This window comes from Lepisosteus platostomus, chromosome 1 (genome assembly GCF_059453375.1).
Source record: "Lepisosteus platostomus isolate fLepPlt1 chromosome 1, fLepPlt1.hap1, whole genome shotgun sequence".
NCBI classification, from domain to species: Eukaryota; Metazoa; Chordata; class Actinopteri; order Semionotiformes; family Lepisosteidae; genus Lepisosteus; species Lepisosteus platostomus.
In genome coordinates this window covers 82,530,006-82,556,903 of record NC_142611.1, presented here as the reverse complement: position 1 = coordinate 82,556,903, position 26,898 = coordinate 82,530,006, and the positions used below count along the sequence as shown (strand labels likewise).

Here is a 26,898-nt window from a genome sequence, read left to right as displayed (position 1 = left end):
GAAGCATAACCGTGCTTCTTCTGTTGACTCTGAATCTCTCAGTACCCAGTTTATTCTCTTTTAGCTCTGCCTCTTTACTTTCTACTCTACTTTGGTCAATTAAAAATAGAAATTAGAAAATTCAGGCTTTAGTGGTATGAGGTACATATTAAAAGTTACTAGATTATAGTCACTATTGTCAGAAAACCTCTATCCAGTCTGTTCCTTTAATTAGGTCAGATGAACAAGTCTGTAAAAGCATACTGCTAGGTACCTTTACAAGCAGGGTAAGCTGGCAGTCTACAAAACAAATCAAAAACAAGCTAGAAGACGGCAATTATGAATCCTTCAACACGACAGGGCTGAGGACAGGGTGTGGTGAAGACAGAACTGATCAATTACTGTACATCTGAATGAGCCAGCTGGGACAAGACCAAAGAAATCCAAAAACATTAACAAATCAACGAGAAATATACAAGAAGTAGATTTAGGTTAAAGCTTTTTTCGGGAGTATTAGACACATAATGCAGGAAATGGAACTGGCTGCGTGAGGAGTTGATTCCGATGTTAATTGGAATCACTGAAACGTGGCTAGTGGAGAGTGATGGAGATGAGTGCAACATCAGTGGACAGTCTTTCCTAGAGAGAGAGGAATGGTAATCCAACATACATCCGTAACCCTATTCAAGTGCAGGAACTTAGTCTGGAGAAATCATGGGTTTCACAATCTGTGTGGGTCAGACTTATAGAAAACATTCACAGTGCATAGTATTAGAGTATGGCTACAAACCACCAAGTTCAGGCATCGGTCATATTGGGGACTTATGTAATTAAATCAGGGATGTATGTGCAAAAGCATTTGAAACTGATGTGGTAGACACGGTTGACGACAGCTTGCTTACTCGGTTTGTTTAAGCACCTTAGGGAGAGCAGTTGTGTTGATCTGGTCTTAATCATGATAGAGTGAGAAAACCAATTGGGAACTACAATCATGACTAAAGGTAGAGTTCAAGTCACGGGTTTGCAGTTCCAGGCAAGCAGTTTGAAGGCATGAGAGAATAGATAAAGGGAGGTGAAATGGGAGAGGATAGATATGGCGTTGGTGGAGAACTGATGGCAACAGTTTAATTATATTCTGCTTCAAGTGCAGATCTGTCCCATGAAGGAGTGAGAGTTAGGAAAGCAGGGGCCCAGATGATTAAATAAGAAGGGTTTAGGGAGCAAGAAAGATCTTCAAAATGTCATGGGAGAGACCATATAACAAGGGAGTAAATGTAAAACATCTCAAATTTTAAAAATGGGAAACATTGGTGAGGGCCAGGAATCACAGGGCTAATGTATTATATTAATAGTTTGCTAAGTTGTTACCAAGAAAGAAAGAAACTGTGTCTCAAGCTGAGTAAAAATAAAATTCTGTATTGAATGTTATCAGTATAGAAAAGGTAGAAGTGCTATAAGTACTCAAAACACTTGAAGATAAACACCTCCAGGGCCCGATTGTGTTCTGCCAATTTCAGATGTTACTTACCGAGCAGTAACAAACTTCCAACAGTCTCTCAAGACAGGAGTAATGCCCACTGATTGGAAAATTGGTTACTGTACGCCCATCCATAAAAAGGATGGCAAAACTGAACCGAGTAATTACAGACCAGTTTGCTCTGTTACATGGAAGGTTATAGAAACAACAATTAGAACTAAACTAGATGATCATCTGAATGGCACTGTGATTAGTGGCAGGATGGTAGAAGTGGCACAAATTCTGAAAAGGTACATCGTGTTTAATAAATGGACAGACAAAAATATATATATATATATTTAGATTTTCAGAGGGCTTTTGAAGTTCCTCAATGATGTTTCCTTCTCAAATTGCCAGCATTTAGCATTCCAGGTTGTGTTTGTATTTGAAATAAGAATTTGTTATTGGCGATATGACAGGGTATGGATTAGAGTTTACTAATGACTCAAATTAGGATGATGTAATAAATTGAGTACCACAGGAATCTGTACTGGGACCAATGCTCTTCCTAATTTGTTAGTGATCTAGATTCTGAAATGGCAAACTGGTTCAGTTTGCAAATGATACCAAATCAGGAGAATTAGTGATCATTATGGAAGTTGCATAGGAACTACAAAAATATTTAAGCAAAGACTGGGCAAACATCCGACAACAATGTTTAATGTAAATAAGTGCAGTTTGTTATGTGCAGGTAAAAAAATACATACAAAACAAATACCCAAACTATAGAAACTAAATGAGAAATGCTCATCTTGAAGAATTTATAAAAAAAAGGCTAAGGTGTCGGCACTTCATTTATACCTTTTTAGACCAGTAGTCTTGAACCCTGTTCCTGTAGAGCTCTAGTCCAACGGTTTTTATAGTTTAAATCGTCATTTTCTGCAGACCTGGAACACTTTCACAATGGTTAAGTAATTTAGAGAATGTTCTGGAAAAAATCATAATATCCTTCAGCAGTCAAGGAGCAGTGTTCCCTTCATTGAGACATTACTGGCTTCATTCTTCAGCTGCTTGAACAGGTGTATTTCATCTTTATATAACAGGTGATACAGGGTGACCTATAGGAATTACGGGGTTAGAGACCTTCGGATTGATAGTGACCTGAAAAAACTACAGGACTGGGGCTCTCCGGGACCAGGACTGGAGACCCCCCACCTACAAAGGTGGAGCCATGAACGAGGCACATAACATACGCTTGACTTATGTTAAAAATGGTACAATGCACTGTGTACAATTTTGGTTATCACCATGGATAAATATTTTGGTTTTATTGCTCGTGTATCTGTCCAGAGGAGAGCAAAATGGGTATAATCTTGGGATCATAGGAATAATCTTCCTCCTGCATTGACAGGTTACAGGGCCTGGACTTTTTGGTCTTGATCAAAAGGACAACACTTCTGAAATATTAACTTGATAGAACCACCGTAACTAGTGACAGCTGGGCACATTTGTTACAACAGTGAGTTATTTTTTTACAGACCTGTCAGACTATTATTAAAAACTATTAAAAACTAAAGAACATTCATACCTTTATAGGAAATGTGTTTGGGCAGCAGTACTCATATTTTCATGGAATATTACAGGTTGATTAGTGTCTTGAACAAAAACACTGCAGTTCATGTCTCTTACCAAGCTTTGTAAAAATTACCCCTCAATGTCATGTCATGTAAATGTTGTCTCCATGCAGGACGGTTTCGCTTTCCTCTAAAGTTTTATTCTTGCACTAATCTGCGGTGTTTTGTTATAGTTGTGTAGGATTGTATCTAGCTGTCTTTGTGGTTTCGAAAGGGGAAAGATCAGTTCGAAGTCTTTGCTGTGGTTCCCTTGTCTCCTTGTGAGTCTGAGATGAGGGTGGCAGAGGGAGTCAGGCTGCTCTGAGTTCTCGGTGTTTGTGGCAGCAGGGGGCAGTGTGACACTGTGAGAATATGCCAGTTTGTATTTCCCAGAGCCTGGCTCTCTGTTCACTGAATGCCACTGGAATAGAGGTAATTAGATACGCTGCTGTCAATATACACTCTATCGGTACTAACCACAGCTGGATGTATTAACATTCTTTAACATTCAAGTCCTTGGTTGATTTTTAAAAGCTGCTAACGTGCTCAAGCTTTCAAACTGAGCTCAAGCACATCAGAGATGCTTAAAAATCACAGCACCGTAGCTGCTGCCATGTTACTGACTGTTGGCAATTGGCAACAGCAGTAATCGGACCATGGAAAGTGCAGAAAGAGATGAAACTCAATAGGCTCACTCCACTTGTGCAAACAGAAAGTGTGAGATCTAATTAAGGCTTTCTATTAACTCGCGGAGTTTGGCCCACATAGAGAGGGGGGATGTTTCCAGCGTTTAGCCCCTATTAGTAAAATTAGGCCGATGCTTGATTGATTTTGAAAAGCATTTATATTTTCCTGGGTCAAAGACGTTTGCCGTAGAGAGACACGGAGGTGAACTTTTAATCTAACAGTGAGGCTGAACTTCCTTCTGAATGTTTCCAATGGGCAACATGGCTGGTTATGTCTGTAGTAGATCAAGTAGGTGGCGGTGTCAGGTTGATTCCATGCTGGAAAGAAACTCGACGTTTTGGCTGTGGAGCCGCCTTCGGTGCGAGTGAAAGGAGGTCTGCAGCTGAAACTGTTTTTTCATCTTTTCAGCTGGAATAATCCTTTACTTGTTCCTGCTCACATCTGCATTCAGGATGCAGTTTCAGATGAGTGCAAATAGGTAGAGCACATGAAGGCAGACCGTCACGGACTGCTGAGCCTCTTGTGGAAGCTGATCCTTACCTTCAGTTGGCAGTGTTGTGACCTAGTAGCCTGATCTTGTCAGGTCATGGGCTGTGCTGGTCAGTACTGGGAAGGGAGACCTCTAGGGAAACCCAGGTGTCTGCTGCGTGTGGCGCTGGTGTGCCAGTAGGTGGTGCTGTTCCTCCCAGACCAAAATGGAGTATAAAGACTAAGGACACTCTGCAGTAGGGGGTGTCTTCCTTCAGGTTGTCCATCTGATGAACTGCTTAATCGAGGTCATCACAACTTGATCAATAAGGATCCCCCGACTCTAAAAGCAGGAGTGCTAACACTGGTGTCCTGGCTAAGTACCTACTGGCCTTATTAAGTCTGGCTTTTCTAAAGTTCATTTTTAATTCTGAATTTTTAATAATTTATTTCTTAAGCAGTTTCTCGTTTCTCCCACTGGGCTGCTGTTGCAGAATAGCTGTCGTGAGTCACCCAGCCGGTAGCTGCCCCTCAGTGGGGGGTGAGGGGTCCCCTCATACACCTGAAGCACTTTGAGGTGCTACATAAATCCAGCTTTATACAACCTTTTTTAACTATCCTCAATGTGTGGCTAGAGATGTGTTCAGCACTCCTCAGCAGTGTTCTTGACTGCCCTGTGTGCTGTTTCAGTGGCTGGGCTGAAGCGAGTCGTTGTCAGAGAAGAGGCCCTTTCTGTGCCCCCGCCCCGGTCTTTGTTAGTCCGTCTGCGGACAGGGTACAGATCAGGAGGGCTTCCTCCCTCTCGTGGAGAATCACCAGCTAAGAGCTGGCTTGCTCCGCTCTGGTGAGAGACTCAGTGTAGTGCCCCCTGGCTGCTGTGAAGTGTCCAGCTCTCTCAGGCTAATAGTCTGTGAAGGCAGTCCTGCTGCCATGAGTCTCTACCACATGGCACATCTCTTAATGGAGTGTTCTGGACACCAGCTCACACTTTCATACTGATGCTGTGCTCTTTCTGTCACAACTCTCTGCCTTTTCCAGCGCTTTAAAAGCATTTGCTGAGACAACCTGTTTCAGTTTTAATGATGGTGATTTCCTCCTTCCCCTCACAGCATGCTTGTTTTCACTGACCCTGTCCTTAAATCGGCCTCTGCAGAAATCTTTGAGCTGATCAAATTGATGCTGGGATCTGTGTGCTGTCTCCTTGAGACCCCTTTAGTGCTGTAGAGCTCTAACATGGTTGGCATTTACTCCTGAAATAATAATTTGACACTTGGATAACTAGAGATGTACTGACGTCTTACCTGGTGCAGTTTTCTCTTTCATTTGCAGCTTGTCAGTGAAATGTCAGCCCATACTCCCTTACCTCATGACCTACCTTTAACACAAACAGTGTTTCAAAGTGAATTTCTTGCAAAGAGATTCTGGTATAGTCGGTAAACTAGTGACGTTCACAGATGTTACCAGAATATGCAGATTAGGAAACACTCCTGAAGCAGGAAAGGAAATTAAAAAAATATATCATTAGTTAGAATTCAAAACAAGGCAGACAACTGGCAGATAATGTAGGTGGCTTCAGAATATTGCAAATGTAGTAAAAACTCGCAGGATGAATACAAAAAGGTTAATTCTGAGCTTGAAGGAAGCTATTAATGAAAAATGCTTAGCTGTTCTCGATTTTATGTTCAGAACAATGCATGGAAGCAATAATTAAAAAAATTAAATGTTGTTGAAAGCGTTACATTTAAAGCATTTAAATCATGTGATGTCTTTACAAGCACTATTAAGACGTTTAGAATATTGTGCACAGTACATTAGGGTATGGACACAATTATTTTCTGAAGGAGCTCCTGCCTCCTTGTGGTAAAGCAAGATCATTTTGCCATCTTCTAAATTTGCTAATTTCTTAATTTGCATCTTTGTTCAGCCTACAGTAGCTAAGGATCTGAAATCAGATCTGATCAGATGCAGTATCTGGGTGTTCTTGAAGGTCTTTAATGATTTATTTATTTTCATTTGTTCTTTCTGACAGATTGCCTTCTCCCAGCACAGTAACTTCATGGACCTGGTGCAGTTCTTTGTAACTTTCTTCAGGTAAGTTTTGTACCAACAACCCCCCCTCTCTCACACACACACACACACACACACACACACACACACACACACACACTATAGCAAGTGGCTTATAAAAAATACTCTTGAGATGAAAGAATTCCAACTCAAACCAAACCTCTCAGCATTAACAAACATTTCCTAAAAGTTCCCAATGCACTGCTATAGTTTTCACTGCAGGGTTTAAAAATACAATTTACAGCAGCCTTTTCTGATCATTATATTTTGGTTGTGTCCTAGTGTGCATTTTCTGCTATTCTTTTAAGTCCGTGCTTAACATTGTGAGCTGCTGTACCATTGGGATTGTGAGCAGATTCCTTGAAGCTCATCCTGATGCACAGCTGGGTAACGCAGATAAGAGTGGTGTGCAGCTGGTGAGCCCGGCGCTGCCCTGGTCTCTGCGCAGTGCCGACGCGCTGTGCTGTAGCTGAAGTGCAGTGTCAGCACTGCGCAAAGACCAGGGCTGTGCTGTAGCTGCAGTGCAGGCTGCCCTGGTCTCTACGCAGTGCCGACGCACTGTGCTGTAGCTGCAGTGCAGGCTGCCCTGGTCTCTGCGCAGTGCCGACGCACTGTGCTGTAGCTGCAGTGCAGGCTGCCCTGGTCTCTACGCAGTGCCGACGCACTGTGCTGTAGCTGCAGTGCAGGCTGCCCTGGTCTCTGCGCAGTGCCGACGCACTGTGCTGTAGCTGCAGTGCAGGCTGCCCTGGTCTCTGCGCAGTGCCACACCAACCTCAAGCAGAGGGAGAAAATAAGAAATTGAGAGAATCGTAGATAAAAGATGCTAATACTATTTATAATAATTTGAGTGGTACGAATAAAGATCAAAAGATAACTGTAAAGTGCTAAAATACACTTACTGAAAATACTGACATCTTCTTTAAAGTAAAGACATAAAGCTACATGTGTGGAGGCCTCTGTTCATTGGGTGGTAGTTCTCTCATGAGGTTATTACTGATGACCTTGGCTCTGAGGGCTGACTTGTCCAGTTTGTAGCAAAGAGTGGAGAGACGATAGGAAAGAGTTGGATTACAAGAACCTCCTCTTGTCTGTCCTGTGACCCCCAGAAGTCTAGTTCTTGATGGGGTCCCCGAGGTTCTGAGCTCCTCCTGCCCTTCGGAAGCACAGTGCTCTTCTCCCAGGGAGCCCATGTGTCCGGACCTGGAGCATCACAGTCCTTGCTCTGAGTGTTGCGGTCCTTCCAGGATCCCATTTTGTGTGAAAATAGGACTCACTGGTACCAGGCCCGTGAGTTTTCTCTTGTCTGTGTGTTCTCTTTGAAGTACTGTTTTGACAACGACTGACAGCAGGGGTGCATCATGAGTTCTATGGGAGCAGCTGTTGGCCTTGATGGGGCAGAGCAAGTGCTTGTTTGTGATGCTAAACACTGTAGTTAAACATACGCTGTGCTGAGACATCCGAGTCCAAGCATAATCTGGACAGAGAAACGCCTTCCTCTCCACTCATCTTTTCCATTTTTCATAGGACTTTGTGGATGCTGTAATGGTCTTGAATTCAGTAGGGATAAATGCTGCATCTGTCTCTGACTGGGGCACTGGCATGGATACTTTTATTAGCTGCCAATTATTTCAGCCAGATCAGGCGCTTACCGGCCAGAGAGCTGCAGTGTGATCACCATGTGAGCTGGAATCTCTGCTGCTCAGGGAAGGTGGCGAGGTGCCTCTTTCTCAATGGGAGCTGCAGGTAACATGAGCGATCTTCTTTTCTTTTGATCAAGTGGGTTTATTTAAAAGAATGGGTCGTTTTCCTGAAACACCACTGAAAAGCTGATCCTGTGGCTTTTTGGAGAGCGATGAATTGATCTCCCTGTTTTGCCACTGGCTTAACTGCGAAATGTGAGAGGTAGCGTGGGCTTCATCCTGGGTGATCTGAGGCTTTTGAGTTTATATGGGAGGGGAGAAGAAAGCCGAGGTTGTAAATGCAGGTTTTTCTTGGCTGCTCAGTGAGCGCTCTTGGGCAGATTCCACTTGTCCTTCAGCTTAGCATCAGTGTGACTTTGACAGGAATACTTTTAGCTGTAAAAGCTTATGGTGGGAAGCATCATTTTCTATAAATGTTTTAAAAAGGAGATTATAACATATTGCACTCAGTTTGACCTTGTCCTTTTCCAAGTCTCTTGTGATTTTTTTTATTTTGTCTGTTGCTGAAAGATTGAGAATTATTTGCTAATAAATAGCTTTACAAGTTGTACTTCATGGCTTTAAAGGAGAGGTGTCTGTTTGAAGCACTGAAGTAAAAAGAATGAACTACAAATACAGTTTATCCTCCGGGTATTTCATGCTCGTTTCGGTTAAAGCCTGGTTCTTTTTTCTGTGATGTTTGAGAAAAGAAGCAAAGTTACTAATAAGTAGAGTCCAACTACTTCCTTATAGCACGTTGAATAGAGAAGCTTGAGGAGAGATCACTGAGTAGTAACAGGTGGTCTCTTCAGACCTGGGCCTAGTCTCCATGTCGAAATGAAGCGGTGTAATGTTACTGTGTGGCCCGTATGAGGATTTGGACTCCCTCATTTAAAAGACTTCCATGTCTCCATTTCAATTAAAGAGAGCTGCAACACAGAAGCTGAAGTGTGACTGCCAAAAGGTTGGAGGAACTGAACCTTTTTAATCTTAATAAGAGTGTGAGGAGACCTGGAACAATATTCAGTATCCTCAAAGATATAGAGAAAGTCAACCTAATGAGCTTCTGAAAGAGCACACAAAGTGAAATTTTTGAGAACAGGAGGCACTTCTTTACACAAATGGTTGTTAGAGTGTGTAACAAGCTACCCTGCCATGTTGTTGAAGCCGATGCCTTGATTTCCCTCAGGAAACATGTAGATGAGATCCGTGGATCAGTTCACTGCTGTCTTCCAAACAGTGGCCTCCTCATGTTTGGACTTTTCTTAAGCTCTTCAGTAATGGTCAGAGTCACTTGTTTATGTCAGATGTTGTGCAGCAATATTGGGTTTCATGTAACACGAGCAACCACAGCTGGTAATTTGGGAGAGACACCAAATGAAGGAGAATGTAATCGCGTAGCAGTGTGACTTGTGCACTAATTATTCGTAACAGTTGTGAACTTGTCTGTCTGGGGTTGGGAATGCAATTCCCCCCCATGCTTCTCTCATGCTGTTTTCTATTAGAAGGCGCCAGAGCCCCAGGGATGTGTGAGCTGCTATGATAGACTCTGTTTCATCATCCTACACAGGCTCTTTAAATACAGCTCTGGGGGACCTTCAATAATTGAACCGCCCGGAGGAGCCTGTTCTTATACAATCAAAGGCTGCTGCCTGCTCTGCACGCCTGCCTGTGAGCCACAGTTACATAATAGGTTCTGGCATCAGGACAGCCATCAAAGCACAGCCGCCCGTGTCAAGACGGTGGCGAAACGGCATGACGTCAGCCAGTGGCCCGATCTGAGAGCTGCTGTGATCCAGACTGCGTCTTCACCAGGAACAGTGCTTAACCATTCCTGTAGGCATCCGGATGGGACAAGTTTCTCTTCGGAAAAAGACATGAAGATGCATCTGTTCAGATAGTCTGTTGCATCCTGCCTGGTATCTCTGCATAAAATAATTACAATGGTCTCATTCTTTGCAAAAATATACTTAAAACAATTTATAATACTAAAAAAATAATAGGAATTTAGTAAAACAGTTGGATAAAAACGTACAACACTTGTAGCCTACAGATGTGATGTGTAGTGGTTCCTTTATTGGGACTTCACTTTCTGCAGAATGTCCTTGCTTAGTTCCACTGTGATCGTTCTGTGGGTGGAGAGACATCACTTCTGCTCTGAGAGCCCTAAGTGGTGAAATGGTTAGAATGGTGGGGACTTGTCAAGGTTCGAGCCAGTCAGTGCAGGCTGAGAAAGTTGTTTATTGCCTAGAAAACATTCTGAATCAACATCCATAACAAGGCTTATTAATGTGTTTTGCCAGTGTGTTAACCTTAAGGTTGCAACATAGTTTAAAAATTCGAGTGGTAATTTTTTATTAAATTTTGAGCTGATTGCAAATGCAGACTATTTTGTTTAACTGAGCAATTAAGCACAGGTACATCAGTGCTATTTAAGCTTGATCAATAGGACTTTTCAACTGTGATTGATTTTGATTTCTTTGAGTACTTCTGTTATAATGTGGTTATTCACATCCATTGATTGGTAGAGTCCACGTAAAGTTCCTGCTATGCTGAGAGAGTAATTATGGTTGACAGAGTCCTTGAGCCCAGAGAACTTACAACAAAGCTGATTTAATAGAGTTTGTTTTCTGGAGGACTTTTTAAAGACTTCTTCTGTTTCTAAAGTTACAGCTAAAGGGAATTCTAAACTTTAGTCCCAACCTGCCAACCTGCCTGGCTTCTCCTAAATGCACCGAGTACCATTCATGAAGCATGAATTTCTGGGCTGTTACCTCTTTTTTTCCCCAGAATAATATATATATACAGTTTATATCACAAACTCTTTTGCATGCCTCATAGGAATATTTCTCCTCATTCCCCATTTTCTTAATTGTTGTTTATTCAGAATTAGCTGGTTATGTTATAATTACAACAGATGCAAAGTCAGACAATTTTTTAAATATATATAGAAACAGCAATTATTTTTGTTGCCAGCTTTGTGGTATTTGTGTCTTGGCTCACAGCGGTGATTCCAGTGACTGCACACAGGGGAGAACAAGGAAGTTTATTCCTCTGTTCAGCCTCACCTTCCAGCCAATCTCCTTTTAACACAGCACAGGAAGCACAGCCCACTACTAGAAACTCTGCACTGATTGGAGGACTGGCGCGAGCCCTGGCAAACTAATCCCACCCTCAACGGCACTCACCAAGTTGTGCGCCACCAGGCCATCAGGACTGGGGTGTCCTGATCAGTCAACTAGTCACATGACCCAGACTCATATCCATAAACCGTAGAGCTCAAGTTACTTCAGGAATCAAGATTTTCCTGCATGAGTCACTTTTGAGACTCAGTGATTTTTAAAGGAGAAGGACAGCTACATTAATTTCCTATGAAAAGAAAAACAAATCAACAAACCTCTGTACTTCCAAGCGTACTCATGTATGTGAAGGGCTGTTAACTACATAGCAAAGTGCTGGTTTGATTTACCAGCAGTTTACCAGATGTAAGAGCACAAAAAAGGTTCCAAGCGAAAGGAGCTTGATCAGACTTCATGTTCCTTTGGCTGCTAGTAGTTTATTAATCCCAGCATCTCATTAAGGTACTTTTTAAAGGATCCCTGTGAATTGGTTCCATTGAATGACAGTTTCTCAGTATGGATACCTACCTCCTATTTCCTGTCCTGGGCCTGCTTGCCTTTCAGTTCAGTGGCGCGCAGATCCAGGTACTGGTGTTCTTGTTGAGCTTTGAGCAATTGAGGCCTGTCAGTCACTTTCAGCTCCAGAGGAGTCCCGCCTGTCCAGGTCATGGCACTCCCTCCACCAGGGAGCAAACATCAAAGACGAGATCTGAAACAGGGGTGGTTTCATCAGGAAAGTGATGGGAAGGTTATAAAAGTGTACGGAAAGGAACTGCAGGTGCTCCAAAGACCACCACCTCACCTGAAGCCAGGTGGAAGCAATTGCATGTGTGACTGTAGCAGTTCCGCGCGGGCTCGTGCCCTCCGCCACCCGTTCCCCGTTGCCAACCCAGGATAAAAGATGGAAATTCTTATACCTGTCAGGTCAGGCCCTAGAACTAAATCCAACTACATATAGGTAGGAGCACCTCAGGAACTCAAGGATCTGCAGCAAAGGGTTGGCAAATCATCAGCAAATCATTTATAATAATAATATAATAATAAACTTTATTTTATATAGCGCCTTTAAAGGTGGCTTCTCAAAGCGCTTTACAGGATGACAATAACAATAAATAAGAAGACTACAACAATAAATAAGATGATTTCACATGATAAGACACAATTACAATTACAACAATAACAATAGAGGAGACCGTGGAAGGTGGTACTAAGAAGAGCAGAGGGGTGAAGAATGGAACCAGTTAAGTAAAGGCTTTTCTGAAGAAGAAGGTTTTGAGTCTGGATTTGAAGGAGTTTAGAGAAGGTGACTCTCGGATATCCTTGGACAAAGAGTTTCAGAGCTTGGGGGCATAGCAGGAGAAGGCCCTGTCGCCCATACAATGTAGACGGGCTTGGGGGACAGTAAGGAGGGCAGAATTTGAAGAGCGGAGGTTGCGAGGTGGGGAGTAGGGCGATAAAAGTTCAGACAGGTATTGAGGTGCCAAGCCATGTAAAGCCTTATAGGTGAGCATGAGAATTTTAAAGTCTACGCGGAATTTGACCGGAAGCCAGTGCAAGGACTCCAGGATAGGAGTAATGTGAACACTTGCACTAGACCTGGTCAGGATTCTGGCCGCTGAATTTTGGACATACTGCAGTTTGTTCAGAGTAGATTTAGATACCCCAGGGAGCAGAGCATTGCAGGAGTCAATTCGAGAGAATACAAATATGTTGATCAGCTTTTCACCCACAGTTAATGATAGCATAGGGCGTAGTCTTGCGATATTTCTAAGGTGAAAAAAGATGTTTTGACAGTATGCTGTACATGTGGGTCGAATGTTAAGCCAGAATCGAATATAACCCCAAGGTTTTTCAATTTTGATTGAAGCTCAAGTACAGAGCCATCTACAGAAAGGGTTACAGGACTGGCTTTACGAAGTTGATGGGGGGTACCAATAAGCATGACTTAAGTCTTGTCACAGTTAAGATGAAGGAAGTTTTTATGTTGATCTCATGATCACAAATACAGATTGATTGACTGTAAAGATTTTTTTTGTCAAAACGAACCGTTTGACTTGCTGTCCCAGTGAGTGGCAAGGAGGGAAGGGAAGAGTCCTGAATAGCTCTGTCTGTCCAGCAGGGCTTTGTGGCTGGAGATGTCAGCAGCAGGATGTCCTCTTCACCTGCTGCCTGCCTCCTCGGCAACACAAGGTGGACAGTTGGAAATTATGGGGACATGGCTGTGTTGTTAACACAGATATGTAATTTGGATTGGTCTGTCAAGTGGTTGCAAGTGATAAAGTATATGCTTCCACGTGGTTATTGGCACCCTTATTAAGAAAGCCCCGAAACAAATGGCTTCTCTTTATAATGTCACGCTAAAGCCTGCCCTAATTTTTTAAAAACTTTCAGTGTAGATTACAAAAATTAAGTTTTGAATAACAGTTTTTCCAGAATAAAAAGCAGTTCTAATCTACCTCCCTCTCAGGGAAGAAATGTTGGTCTGATGTTTGTATTTTCCTGTTTGGAAAATGCTGATGGCAACTTGGCTTGTAAGTGCTTTTTGAACAAGATGCTTCTAGATTGTTTTGCAGATGTAATGAGTGTTTGAAGTTCTTGATGCATATAAATGTGCATCTCTTAAGAGGGTGTTAAATATTTTAGTATCTTGGCTAGAACCCTTACTTGAGCTCTTTGCTGAATTAAAAAATGCAGCCTACGTCTGAGCTCACTCCACACTTCATGCTTTTTTGATTTAACATTTACAATATGGTAGTTTGAAGAGCTTTTTCCTAAGCTCTGGGACTAAACATGTTTTTTCTCAGTACAAAAATGTTATTGCCAAGTGCTTTGCTTTTCATACCACAGGGGAAAATGTGATTTTTAGACTACTGCTTTTGATAGCTTAATGTGTAATGGTTTTCAGAAATTCATTACATTTGCAGGTTTTATTGAATAATAATGCATGATGATTAATATCACAGAAACAGTAAAGGATTAGTTTTACCTTATTATAAAGAAACTCAGCTCTTGAATGTAATATATATTTGGTGCATAGTTAACGGGTTTTGGTAGAATAATTTGTTAAATACATTAGACATAGAGGCTGTTCTGCAGTTGTCATTGGTGTACTTGTCGTAGGTTTAATCTTTATATGCTGATTTTACTGATTTCTGCAGGCCAAACTATTGAGGCATTGAAGTTCGAATACAATTTTTGTCATGCACTAGTTGTTTGGTCATGTCTGTTAATAGACATGACGTACTGTATTAACAACAAATTAACAGGTGAACGCAGATGGCCATAAATCAAAGAATTGCTAAAAAGGAGCAACACTTTACCTGCTTGAGAAAAGTTAAGGAGGGGAATTTAGGCTTCCTGAGAGACAGGCACTCATCCGAGTTCAGGGTGGTCTCTGTGATCTTCCAAGCAGTGGTACGCAATCTTCTGAGTGTTCCCAGAGTCATGTGGCTTTAACAGGCTGCGAGACTCAGGTACTGAGCCAGCCGAATGATGTCTATATCTTTGCATGCAACTGGGCTGCATGTTAGATCTCCCATTGTGTTGCTTTAAGGCTTGCAGTTATGACACTTTGAAGTAGCAAGTAATATTTTTAATATACATATTATCCACAATTTTTTTTTAAAAAAAGAAAGAAATTAATATATAATCAATGTGAATGAAAAATGGAAATGTCCCAATAGCATAAATATTTAGTATTTAGGGGCTTTATCACCTCACTGTATATTAATGAGGTACATTAAATGTGAAACAGTCAAAAGTATTTAAGTTGTAATCTAAACTGTGCTTTATTCTTTGCATTAAACTCTGTGCATACACTGTTTTCTGTCATCAGTTTAAGATATCATAAGAACATAAAGTTTACAATTGAAGGGAGTTCATTAAGCCCATTTAGCCCATTTGGTAGTTAATTGATCCCAGAATCTTATCCATCTGTTTCTTGAAAGAAGCCAGGGTTTTAACTTCAATCCTCCTGTTCTTGGTTCACAATTTCCATTTCTGTCTTCTGGTTCTTTTTTGCTGTTCATTTTGAGCAATGGGTGGATTTTGTCTGAGACCAAACAGAGTCAGTTCCTTCTGCCTGGCAGTGAAAAACAGGCATGGAAATCTGTCCATGCACTCACTGTAGGTGATATCAGCTGCTTGGTCAGCTCTGGTTAATTAAAGGCCAGTCATGTCTGAATTTGAAAAGGACTGGGGGAAAAAATCATTCATACAAAGGGTTCAATTTAGAAATCTATAGAACTGAAAATTGCTCAAATTTGAAAATAGTAGGAGTTTTAATAATAGCAATAGTGCAAGGTGGTTTTGTCCCAGCTATTGCTGAATGCTTTGTTGAGCCCAGTAATTCTGACCGGAGCCCAGCAATGTTAAAGCATATCAGCAGTGCAGTCACACTGCGCCTCTGTGATAAGGGATGAACAGGGCCTACCTGTCAATCTCATGAGCCCAAGTCAACCTCTGGGACCGTGCTCTGATGGCAGGGTAATGAAGCACCTTATAAGCGTTCCTTTCCCACACCTCCACAGCTGTGATACAATACCAAAGAGATCACAGGCTATCAACAGTCCAGTATATGTACAGCATGCGGTTCTTTTTCTTCTTGCGCTCTGTTTGGTTTAGGTGGATAGCACTTTACAGCAATAGAACATGCTGTAACAGCATTTGGGAAACCAGTACGAAATATTGATAGAGGTGCGAGTTCAACTTCCCCTCCTGGTATCACTGGTGTGGCTATAGAATATCTTAGAATGCAATAGCTGCTCCTTTTGCTGCTTTACAACAAAGAATAATTCATCAGTGCTCAGATCAGCTGATTCCCTGAAACACATTCTGACTGTAATATTGTGCTCATGTTTTATTGAACTTGAAAAAAATTCTCAATCCTGCGACTACAGGAGTGCTCTTATTTGTTTAAAAACCTGCAACAAAGTAACTCCTTTTTAGCATAAATGATATTTCTCTGGTTTAAAGTGCTGAGGAGCTCAAGTAGAGAACCTGCTGGTGATGCCAGCTGTCAGGCAGGTGGACCTTATTTAACTCAGGGCTGGCATGGAAGTTGGTTCAGCCAGTATGTCATCTACTTAATTGACCCTAAATTAATAAACTATTGCTGATTAAATTAAAATCGTTAAAGGTGAGTTGGAAACACAGACTTTTAAAAGAGTAGACACAGTGGCTGGTGGCCCTTGGTGTGCAGTTTCTTCAGCAGGAATCAAAGGAAGCTGCATTTCTCCAAGTCTGTTTAATATGAAAGAGTATTGAAGGTTTTATTATAGGGTTTCAGCCAGAACAAAGACCTGAATTTCAAGAACCCTTTCAAATGGGACAGATTGTAAGACAGTTGTGGTGCTCTTCTGCTTAAGATGACCAGGTGGACAGAATAAAGCACTGCACTGCTCTTTTACTGAACAGGTACTGTGTGAAGTCTGCTGTTAGATCAGTATTCGCTGCAGCTGTGTTCCCTTTTCCTAGTCCAGCTCATGATTCTTTCATTTTTAATCAAAAGGCCATTCTGAAATGAGCTGTGTGGAGTGTCTGAATCAGTATGCATCTGAGAGCAATCCAGTGGTGAATTTCCACTGATAAAGGAAGCAAAACCTAGAGAAATTGGAAGGGTAAGATGATCAAGTGGACATATTGATTTTATCTAGGATGAATGTTGCTGTGCTGTACATTTTCCAGCTCCCTATGTTAAAGACCAAAAATTTTATTTCATCAGTTGAAAGTTTCTTCCCATTTCCTCCATCTCTAGAATATGGTAATTTGTTATTTTACTAACTAGTCTGAGTTTTTTTAAGCTTCAGACATTTCGGAAAATTCAGAACGCAGAGAGTTTGACAATTTAAAAATGAACCTTTATTTGACATCTTTATCATCAAGAATTATGGCTCAGAACAGGTTGCGGGTGAAGAACCTGCGTATCCCCCTCAGAGGACTGCTTCAGCTCATAACATTTGAAATTGTATGGGCATGACCAGCACCCTTCTGTTCCTGCTATTACATATTACTGGGTTTAAGTCCGAACTTTGACTTTTTCTTGCTGCCTGTTCTTCCCATTTAGTCTTTGTTCAGATTAATGGTTGAGTCATTAACGTTGACATTAGCTGCAGTGTGAGAGACCTACGGATCCTTAAATGCTACTCTGACATTCTCTGAGAGTTCCTGGGTGATTATTCAGGTTGCTCTTGGGGATATCTGGCAGGACAACCAGTTCTGGATAAAGTGACCCATAATTTTGCATAATTTAAGATAAGATCACTTTATTATCCATATGCAATTTCTTGCATTAAGAATTTGTCTTTTCGCATACCCCAGCTTGCTCTCGATGAGACTCAGGCACACAGAAAGGGAAAGAGAAGCTTGGGGTCAGAGTGCAGGGTCAGCCATTTATACGGTGCCCCTGTAGCAGTAGGACTCCTCTGCCGGCCGTGGGATTTGAACCGGCAACCTACCAGCCACTGGCGCAGATCCTTAGCCACAGAGCCACAGTGCCACCATTTTCCATTTACAGCCTGTCAGACAGTGGATGATTTGAGCCCCAAATGTTTAGAAATGCTTTCTTAACCCTCTCCACACTGAGGTATTAACTACTTTTTCCAAGATTGTCTGAAATCCATTTTAATCGTGTCAGGAATTGTTTTCACTAACCTATATGATGAAGACCAAACTCACAACATTCCTGCCCTATTGTATGTCCTTTCACTGTGTTTTGGTTGATACCAAAGTGCAAAGTGCAACTGCACATCCATTCCAGCAGATGTCATGCATGTCTTGAAGGCAATTATCTCATCAGGTTGAGTATCATATACTTCTTTTGCCTTCTGTGAGGTTTTTAGGAATCATTCGGAAGTTGACCCCCTCTGGCACAGTCATGGAGTGTGCTCTCCAGTCCTAGTCACTCTGATGTGTGAAGTTTTACTAACCTTGATGTACAAAAAAAGAGCATTAGCCAAGGAATAGAAAAAGACGGGAAAAGGTCAGGAAGGAGAAAATGGAACGTCTGTGCCAGGTGATTCAGCTCTGGCCTCCACGAGTGAGCTGTGTGACACTCCAAGTCCGGTATAGTTTCAAAGATCAACATTCATAAACAGGCAAGATCTGCGCTCTGAGCTGTTTTTATTACCCTTTTAATAATGAATGATCTGATCTGCCCATTGTTATAAATTGTTTTTTAATGAAAGTGGGGGAAGGGGATGAGCTGCTTCGTGCGCAGCTGGCGGAGGACGTGAGCAGCTTCGAAAGCTGGTGGGTGGGGTCTCGCAGGCGGGGGGCAGCAGAGAGCAGCAGCACAGGCAGGACAGGGGCACCGCTGCTCTAGGAGGAACCCAGCTCTTGGGAACATCAGCAGTTTGCTGACAGAATTTGAAAAATCAAAGCACTGGCAACCATGGAGCACTGAAGAGTCCTTATTTAACCACGTAAATCACTGGATGGCTAAATCTCTGGAGACCCATTCATGTTGCAGAACACTTGACACGTAGATTGTTGGAGCAATCTGAGTACCTTGTTCATCAAACAGCAGTGTTTCACCTGGGATTTGAACCCACACCTTCCAGTCTAGACTCCTGTCCCGAGCTTTTCTATCTCTGTACCCGTTTCCCCTGTGTCTAGTCTGCTTGGGAACACAGGTCAGTGGAACCTGGAACAGACTGGTTGTGTGAAGACTGGCTCACAATTTAAATAATATTAATATTCATCATGTTCGGAGAGATTGCACAAAGATAGGCAGACAGCTGGAGAAATCAGCACGGTAGCCTGAAGGAGGACTAGCTGACATGAAAGATTGAAAAACAGCCACTTTTTTTGTCTGCATTTCATTACGTTTGATGTCAATGAGAAGATCAGGACATGCTTAGCTTTTTGAGGTTCACTGATCTGCTGTTATCCAAACTGTCTGTGTGCCATCATAAGTTTCTGTCCTTCAGGCCTGTTTCCTGCAGACTAACAGTGGGCTCTGTGTGAGACCAGCCCCAGGTCTGGAGCCTCTCCTGTCAGACGCAGGGGGTGGAACAGAACCCTGTGTGGTTTTCAGAAGGGCATCTGTAGGTGAAGATTTGGGCTCCTGTTGCTAGTTGTTGGAATATCTGGGCCCTCTTCTTGGGTGGACGGAAGGGTGTTGCAGAGAGTTCAGCTCAGTTGTGCTGTTCACACGTTGTCTGCATTACTTTGTGCCTCTGCCCTGGAAGGTGCTACAAATTCTGTAGAGTACGAGTGTATAAAAAGTGGAGTATACAGTATAAAAAATAACAAAAATGACTGTGAAAAGTGTGGTTCCTAGTGCTTTTTGGTGAATCCATGTGCAAAATTAGATTGTATCTTAACAGCTGAAACTGCTGTCTCTGGCGCTATAGACTGTGACTTATGAAGGAAATGGACAAGCAGGGATTTTGTGAGATCGACTGCCATGGTTTAAGATATCAGGCCCTATGTATAAAAGTCATTCATCAGTGCCATAATCATGGACGGCATAATCAATGTTGCTGTTGAATAATTGTTGTCAAGATTTTGCATCATATCAATAAATAATTGCATGTTAAGGAGCTGAAACCTCAATTTTTAGTGCCGTTATGAACAAGTTGTGTAATTGTGCCAGGTCATATTACCCTACAACTCACAACTGGCAGCCCACTGAAGCTAAGCGGGTGTGAGCCTGGTCCGTACCCAGATGTGAGACCTCCTAAAAAAGCTAAGGTCGCAGCTGGAAGTGGTGTTAGTGGGGCCAGTAATGCTGTCTTTCTGATGAGGCATAAAACCGAGGCCCTGACTCTCTGTCACATTAAAAATCCCAGGTTGTTTTTCTCAAAAAGTGTAGGAGTGTTACCCCAGCATCCTGGTCAAATTTCCAGTTGGCCTCCTGATAATCCTCATCTATGAACTGGCTTTATCACTCCTCTGGATAGCTGATGTGCAGTGACTGTACTGACGCGCTATGGTAATCGTCCCCATTATCTGTAAAGTGCTTTGAGTGGAGTGTTCAGTCAAGCATTAATTAAATGTAAGGAATGATTAAAATAAAGAGATCCTTCTTCAGTAGTCTTGCCTGTTTGCTAAGAATCACCAAGGATAACTTTATCGTGTGGATCTGAAAATGTGAGCAGCAGGGTTCCAAATCAGTCTCTTCTTCTGTCCTCAGTTTACATGATCGTTGGCTCTGTCTTTACTCCGTGGTCTGTGTAAAAGCTGGGATCCTGTGTCTTGATGGGAGTACAAGAGGATGGATAAAATGTTAAAAATGGGCAAAATTGATTCATCACATTCATATGCAGTACTCTACTTGTTTTTGTAAAAGCTTTTTTAAATATGAATTTTGGCCTTAAAAAATCACAATCGTCCACATTCCTCTATATGCTCTCAAGTGTAATCCAAGGAGCGGGGAGGCTCTTGGCTTGGTCAGCCACAGTCCACGCTGCTGTCAACACGATATTTAATCACAAGCACATTAGTGTTCCGATTGACTTCTGCCCTCCTTAATACTTTTATTTTTTTCTCAAACCATTGCAGCTTACATTTCAATTAACATTTCCCAACCTGAGGAAGGATAACATCTGTTCCCCTTTCTGCAGTGAAGCACACTTCACAGCTTTCTTAATCATCTCCACAGGGGGTGGTTATAATAGACATGAAACAAACACTTAATATCTGAACTGGAGCTGGGTAAAGTTCTTTTTCTTGAGTCACTTCTTTATTCAAAATGGCAGATTTGTCACAGGGAATAGCCCTCACACTGTATTGACACTTGATCCTAAATCAGCCCTCGAGACATCAGTCCCACCAGTTTTTCCCATATCTCTGAGCCCAATTCTACTGCTCCTTCCCTCCCACCCCAGCACCCTCTCTGTTCCAGAGGTCAAGCACAGCTTCTCTGTTTTACTAGTGGAGCCTCTCGCTGTGACCCTTTCCCCAGACCCCGCTGTACCTCCTCACAACGCACCACCTAGTCTCCACAGCTCCTTTGTCTGTCCACAGCCGCCAGCCCCTCCAGCAGCGCCTGCTGCTCCACACGCTGCTGTCTCGCGTGGGAGTGGATACAGCAGCATGCATGTGCACAGCCGCTCTGTGCTCGGCTAGTCCTCCAGGGGACATGTGTCCAGTTCCCTTCTGTCTCCCTTCCTCCCTGTCTTGCTGAAGGCACCATTTGCACCGTCCAGACAGGGAGACGACTGGCCGACACCGTCAGGGAGCAGAAGCCTCTCCAAGCCCAAAGTTCCCTGTTTCTCCTCTCCAGGCCACGGTCGCACTGGCCTTGCAGTCCTCTCGCACGGATTCAAGCACTCATGCACTAGGAACATATGAGGAGCCACATTTATCCTTAAACTAGATTAACACCTTCTCCCAGCTTTCAGTGATTGATTTCGTTCTACATTTCTCCATGCATTTAGATTGCGCTCTGTAAATGCCCATTCCCCAACACATTTTGTATTTCCCTAAAAACTGTTGTCCTCATCTCCCTGCTCTCTCCCTCATTCCCTGTATACCTGAAGAAGGCTCTGCAGGCAAAATGATTTTCTTCTATCTGCTCCTCAGCTCTGTCTCTGCTCATTCCTCTGCTCTGGTGCACAGACACAGCTCCCCACTCCAACCCCTTCCTTATTTTGTATGCTAACTTTCGTATTCAATAGCTTGCATTTGACCCATGGCATCTGATAGTGTCTTTCATTAAGACAGCAGTGTAAATGTCAGGACTGAGAACTGTTCCTCCAATGTAAGATGCCGGATTTTCTTCTGTCTGCAGTCAATTGAGTTACATGACTTCTTTGAGTGTGTGGCCTTAGTTACCAATCCTTCATATCTGGGTTAATAAGAAATTGATTGGTGAGCATCTGCTCTAAAGGTCAAAGTATCAGTTGTGATATATAGATTTTTTTTCATTCTTGCTGTTTATCCACATGATTCTGATTGGCTTATCTAACATATAACACTGACAGGTATCAGAGTGGCTCCGGTTAGCAGAGTTCATTTTTACTTAGAGAGAGAGGATCTAGAGTTGTTCCTCACAGGACTACTTTTCTGTCCCAGATCACAGTGTCAGCTGTAATCGGGAAGGTTATGTCTGTCGGGCTGGAACAACTAAATGCATTCATAGTGGAGGAGTAGCATGTGGCAACTGTGAAATTCTTGAAGGAAGCTGTGTTTTACTGAACTGCCAGTGTGTGTGCAGAAGCCAGGTATGATTACTTTTAATTATTGTCACTGAGAAACTCTGAGAGCAGGATTCCTGGAGAGGGAGGCATAGGATTGGTAAACGATCCTGTTATGTGAGCGAACAGGTCACTGAGGCTGCTTCTATAAATACCACATCATTAGAGTAGCTCGGGACCCCACTGGGCTTGCTTGGGGGTTTGGTCATTTTCAGTCAGAGAAGATGTATATCATGTGAGACAGAGGACAGCTTCTGTATGGAATCAGGTTGCCTAGCTCCTCTTTGTTCATACATGCAATTATTCATTTTAATGTATAAAACTGTAAACCCCATGAACTGAGCACATATTGTATGGTTTTAGTCTGTTATTTAGTACCAGCAAATTGCAAGTTTTTTTTATAATTGGGATTTAAAAGCCGGGACTGTTGCTGTCTTTGTCGAGAAACAAGAGACCGCCTGCTTGATGTCTTAATTAGAAAAACCTGAAAGCTTTGCCTTTGAGGCTTCCCAATTAGCAAGAACACTACACCTCCTGAAAAGGTACCGACACCTTGCTTTCTTCCACATCTTTTTCTCAATCTCATAATCCATTTACAGTATGTAGCACACTGTGGTAGTCGAGTGTCACATTTTTGCAGTTGTTAAAAATAGGGTCTTGAAGTGTCCTGGCTCAGTAAGGTGTGACAAATTCATTTTCCAAAATCCTTCTTAAGGCACAGAGACATCAGAGTGCCATATTGCAGCTAAGATTGATTGTATTCTGTACATCATTTGAGTCCCCGTTTCTAGAGCCGTTGTCAGCTGCTCTGGAGGCTCTAATGGCAGATATAATCCCCCCACACCTCCTAAACTGTGCCTCGGAGACCCATCGTCCAGCTAGACAAAGCAGTGCTGTCCTGGGCGGCAGTGTCTGGGTGTGCAAACACGTGCTGAAGTAGAGACAGCAGCTGGCTGAGGTGCGGGTGTTCCTATACCAGCGTGCCACCGGTGGTGTGCAGGAGCCTGGCACACAGGTCCCGGAGCCCGAGGTGGAAAACAAAGATGCAGCCACTACAGATCAAGCCTGGGTGTGCTTTTGCTTTTTAATGTTTGAGCAGTATTGAGACAGTATAGGAAGTTTTTACCTTTGAACAGTTGGGTGAAGTTGTTTTGTTGCTTGAAAGCTGTTGGGTCCCCAGTATTTAGATTTCTGGCTCTAAATCTGTACTGTCCCATGGCTACAGCTTCTCCCTGCACATGGTTTCTGATGGTCCCCTCTCTCTGCAGCTGTTTCCTGTCTCTGCTCCTGGTGGCTGCAGTCGTGTGGAAGATCAAGCAGAGCTGCTGGGCGTCACGGCGTAGAGAGGTGAGTCTCCCTATCCAGGGGCCCCTACATGCATATGTGCGCACCAACGCACAGAGCTGTGCAGTAGTATTACAGGCACCCCTAACAACCTCACGGTTCTGGCTCTGGAGCAGAGGTTGCTCGTTTTAATATGGCAGGGCTCTGGACTGATATGTCCACTGAGCTGCATCAACATTGTCAAATAGCTGCAGCACCAAAAGAAATGCTTATTGTATGCTTGGCTTAGCTCAATAGCTAATTGTTATCGATAGTTCCCTTGCAGGTGTTGCTGGTAATTAATCACATTAATCATGACTTTAAACATTCTGCATCTCAGCATGCATGATAATTCATTGTAGCATAAAGTAACAACAAATGCCTTTGGAATGGTTTCTGTTTCCTCTCAATGGCACAAGAGAGAGATGGGGAATGCATAACACAGTTCTTCAGATGACACACTGTAGGATTTCCAAGCATCGTGAAATCATCCTTATAAAGCTCAGGGGGAGTAATAATCAGTCTGCTGATATAGCAGGTAATGTAAGTAGAGCAGAGACCCTGTTGACGAGAGTTTCAGAGGGACTCAGAAGACATTAAAGATTATTTCCTGGTGGGAAAGTGGCTGGGTCTTGGCTTATAGAAAGAAATACTTCCTCTAGCCTCGTTCTTTGTGCTTTCCTGACAGATTTGTAGAGTTCTCCTATTCTCGCCCCCTCTCCACATCAAAGGCAGAAAGAGCACGAGGGACATTTCGGGTGATTGCTCTTGTCACAATAGGAGAACGCAGAAGTTAGAGCCTTAGGGCCAGCAGCCCCATCACAGCTCTACACAGCTCTAATTCAAGGGATTTGGCAACAAAACCCTCTTTCAGAAGTGCTTCCATCCAGAGATACAGAGATGCATGTTGTTCCTTGTTTGTAATCTCGCACAGCAAGGTGTGTTGGTTGATCTTCTGGAAATGGGGAGACAGTAGCAAGATGGAGCGGGTGTTCTTGGAGCTCAGCAGATCAGCTTCTCTAAAAGCAAGGGAATTAATTATTTAAATGATATAATTTCACCCTTGCTGTGGCATGATGGTACAGATACTTCTTACACAGAGCTATAGGTGTCCTTCCCCTCCTTGCCACTGGCAGAGTCTTCTGGATGCCATGCCTCGCTGGCATGGCTCAAAGTTCATTTCTAGTTTGAAATCATTGACTTGAAAGACAAGGTTAAGCAGGCGTGTCCGCAGGCTGTCAAAAGCCACAAGCTGCCAGGGGCAAAGTGAAGGCATTTCAGAGCAGTGTGTGCTGTGGCAGAGTGCCTTCGTCAGCTCAGACAGGAGAGGGGCTTTCACGACTTCTTTCTGCTGCATCTGTATATCTCAGCACTCACAGAGCAACGGTTACTCACAGCAGGATCCATTCTAGGATTTACTAGCTGTCTGCACTTACATGAGCAAACGCCAGGTGCTCAGTCTTTCTCAGTGTTTCTGTGGAGTGGAAATCACTCTAGATACATTGCGATTCACTGTTCCAAACCCTGGAACAGGTTAGAGTTCTTGGCTGTCTTACTTCTCTGATTTGTTCCATTTGTTTTTATTCTGGAAGGTGCTGTAGCCGTTTGCTTCCGTTTTCTAATATATATATAAATATATATGTGTATTATATATATATAAATTTCAATCCGCCAAGCTAGTAAGATGATCCGGCTCCAGGTGTCTTCACCGTCAGATGGGCCCTGATGAAGACCTGGACATGGAGGCATGTTGAAACACGTGTTTGGTGCCTATTCACCCCCTTGGACCTTTTCACATTTTATGGTGTTACAATATGGAATTGTAATATATTTCATTGAGATTTTTTTTGTCATTGATCAACACAAAACACTCTATAATGTCAAAATGAAAATAAAATTCTACAGTTCCTCTTAAATTAATTATATATATAAAACAGAAAATAACGATTGCATAATATTCACCCCCTTCCACTATAAGACATCTAAATAGGCTCTGGTGCATCCAAATGCCTTTAGAAGTCATATACTTAGTTTAATGGAATCCATCTGTGTGAAGTGTAGGTCTTTCACATGCGTTCAGGTTAAATGCTCTTATCTTCCACACAAACGTACATCATGATGACAAAGGAACATTCAGAACAAATCTGGGAAAATTTCCAAGGCATTCAATATCCCCATTGTAAAGAAATGGAGAGAATACTGTGAGTTTTTGTGGAACAGAGTGCCCTCGAACTGAATATCTGGGTGAGAAGGGCACTAGTCAGGGAGGCCACCAAGATCCCAATGACAACTCTAAAGGAATTACAGTCTTTGGCGGCTGAGGTCGGAGAAACTACACAGATGGCGTATCGGTGCTTCAGGAATCTGGGCCTCATGGGAGAGTGGAAAAACAAAAGACATTGTCGAAAAAATCTCACATCAAATCCCAACTACAGGTTGCCAGAAAAATAATTAATGTAGGAGGATCTGTAAAATTTTGTTTTCATTTTGATCATATAGGGAGTTTTATGTCAATCAATAGCAAAACATCTCAAATAGACACATGATGATCTGGTATTGAAACAATAAAATGTTTCAATAATTGTTAATTGTTTTGCTTTTAAAGAAGCTGCTGTGCGCCTGCACTAAAGCTGTAACAAATCTTTGTTATTCTACGTTTTTCCACACTAATAACTAAAAAGAGTCAAACCGACTACTGCGGTACCTTATTTGTGTGTTTATTCTTTATACTCTTCAAAAATTATTTGTTCCTTTCTAAAACACAAGATCTGGTTTGTGACCATGCATGCCTGAGAGAGTCTTCACTCCCTAATGGTTAAGAGAGCAGGCAGGATACCTGTTGTCTGACTCTGCCTGCGACAGGTCTTTATTTAGGCTGCCCTGGGCCCTTTAGAGATGTTTTTCGCATTAACTTCTTGTGATGTTTTGTTGCTTTCTGATGATAACTTAAAGCCTGTGGATTGCGCATGATTGTGGAGAATCTCATTCTCTTCAGACTGAAGACTAACAAGCAATTCACTGCCAAGCTAAAGAGGTGTAGAACAATCTCCACACCTAAAAGTGGTGAATGGATGAGATGTAAAACTGAGGTTCTGACTCTGGTCATTAAAAATCCCAGGGCGTTTCTTGGAATGAATAGGGGTGTTACCCTGTCGTCCTGGCCAAAATTCCCATTGGCCTTTACAAATCATGACCTATTAATCCCTGTCTATGAATTGGCTTCCTCACTCTGTTCTCCACCACGCTGAGAGTTGGTGTGTGGGGAGTGGACTGGCGCACTATGGCTCCTGTCACATCATCCAGGTGGGGCTGTACACTGGTGGTGGTGGAGGGGAATCCAATATTATAATTGAGTTGTCTTCCTTG

General features: G+C 42.6%; 1 protein-coding gene across 1 annotated transcript in view; it reads left to right on the top strand.

Annotated features, from left to right (window-relative positions):
- atrn (attractin) overlaps positions 1–26,898 on the top strand; it is a 148,801-nt gene that overhangs the window by 91,955 nt on the left and 29,948 nt on the right. Inside the window, exons 25-26 of the mRNA XM_088639309.1 lie at positions 6,233–6,294; positions 23,478–23,556. Of these exons, the coding sequence (XP_088495435.1) occupies positions 6,233–6,294; positions 23,478–23,556 (141 nt within the window). The remainder of the gene's footprint in view (positions 1–6,232; positions 6,295–23,477; positions 23,557–26,898) is intronic.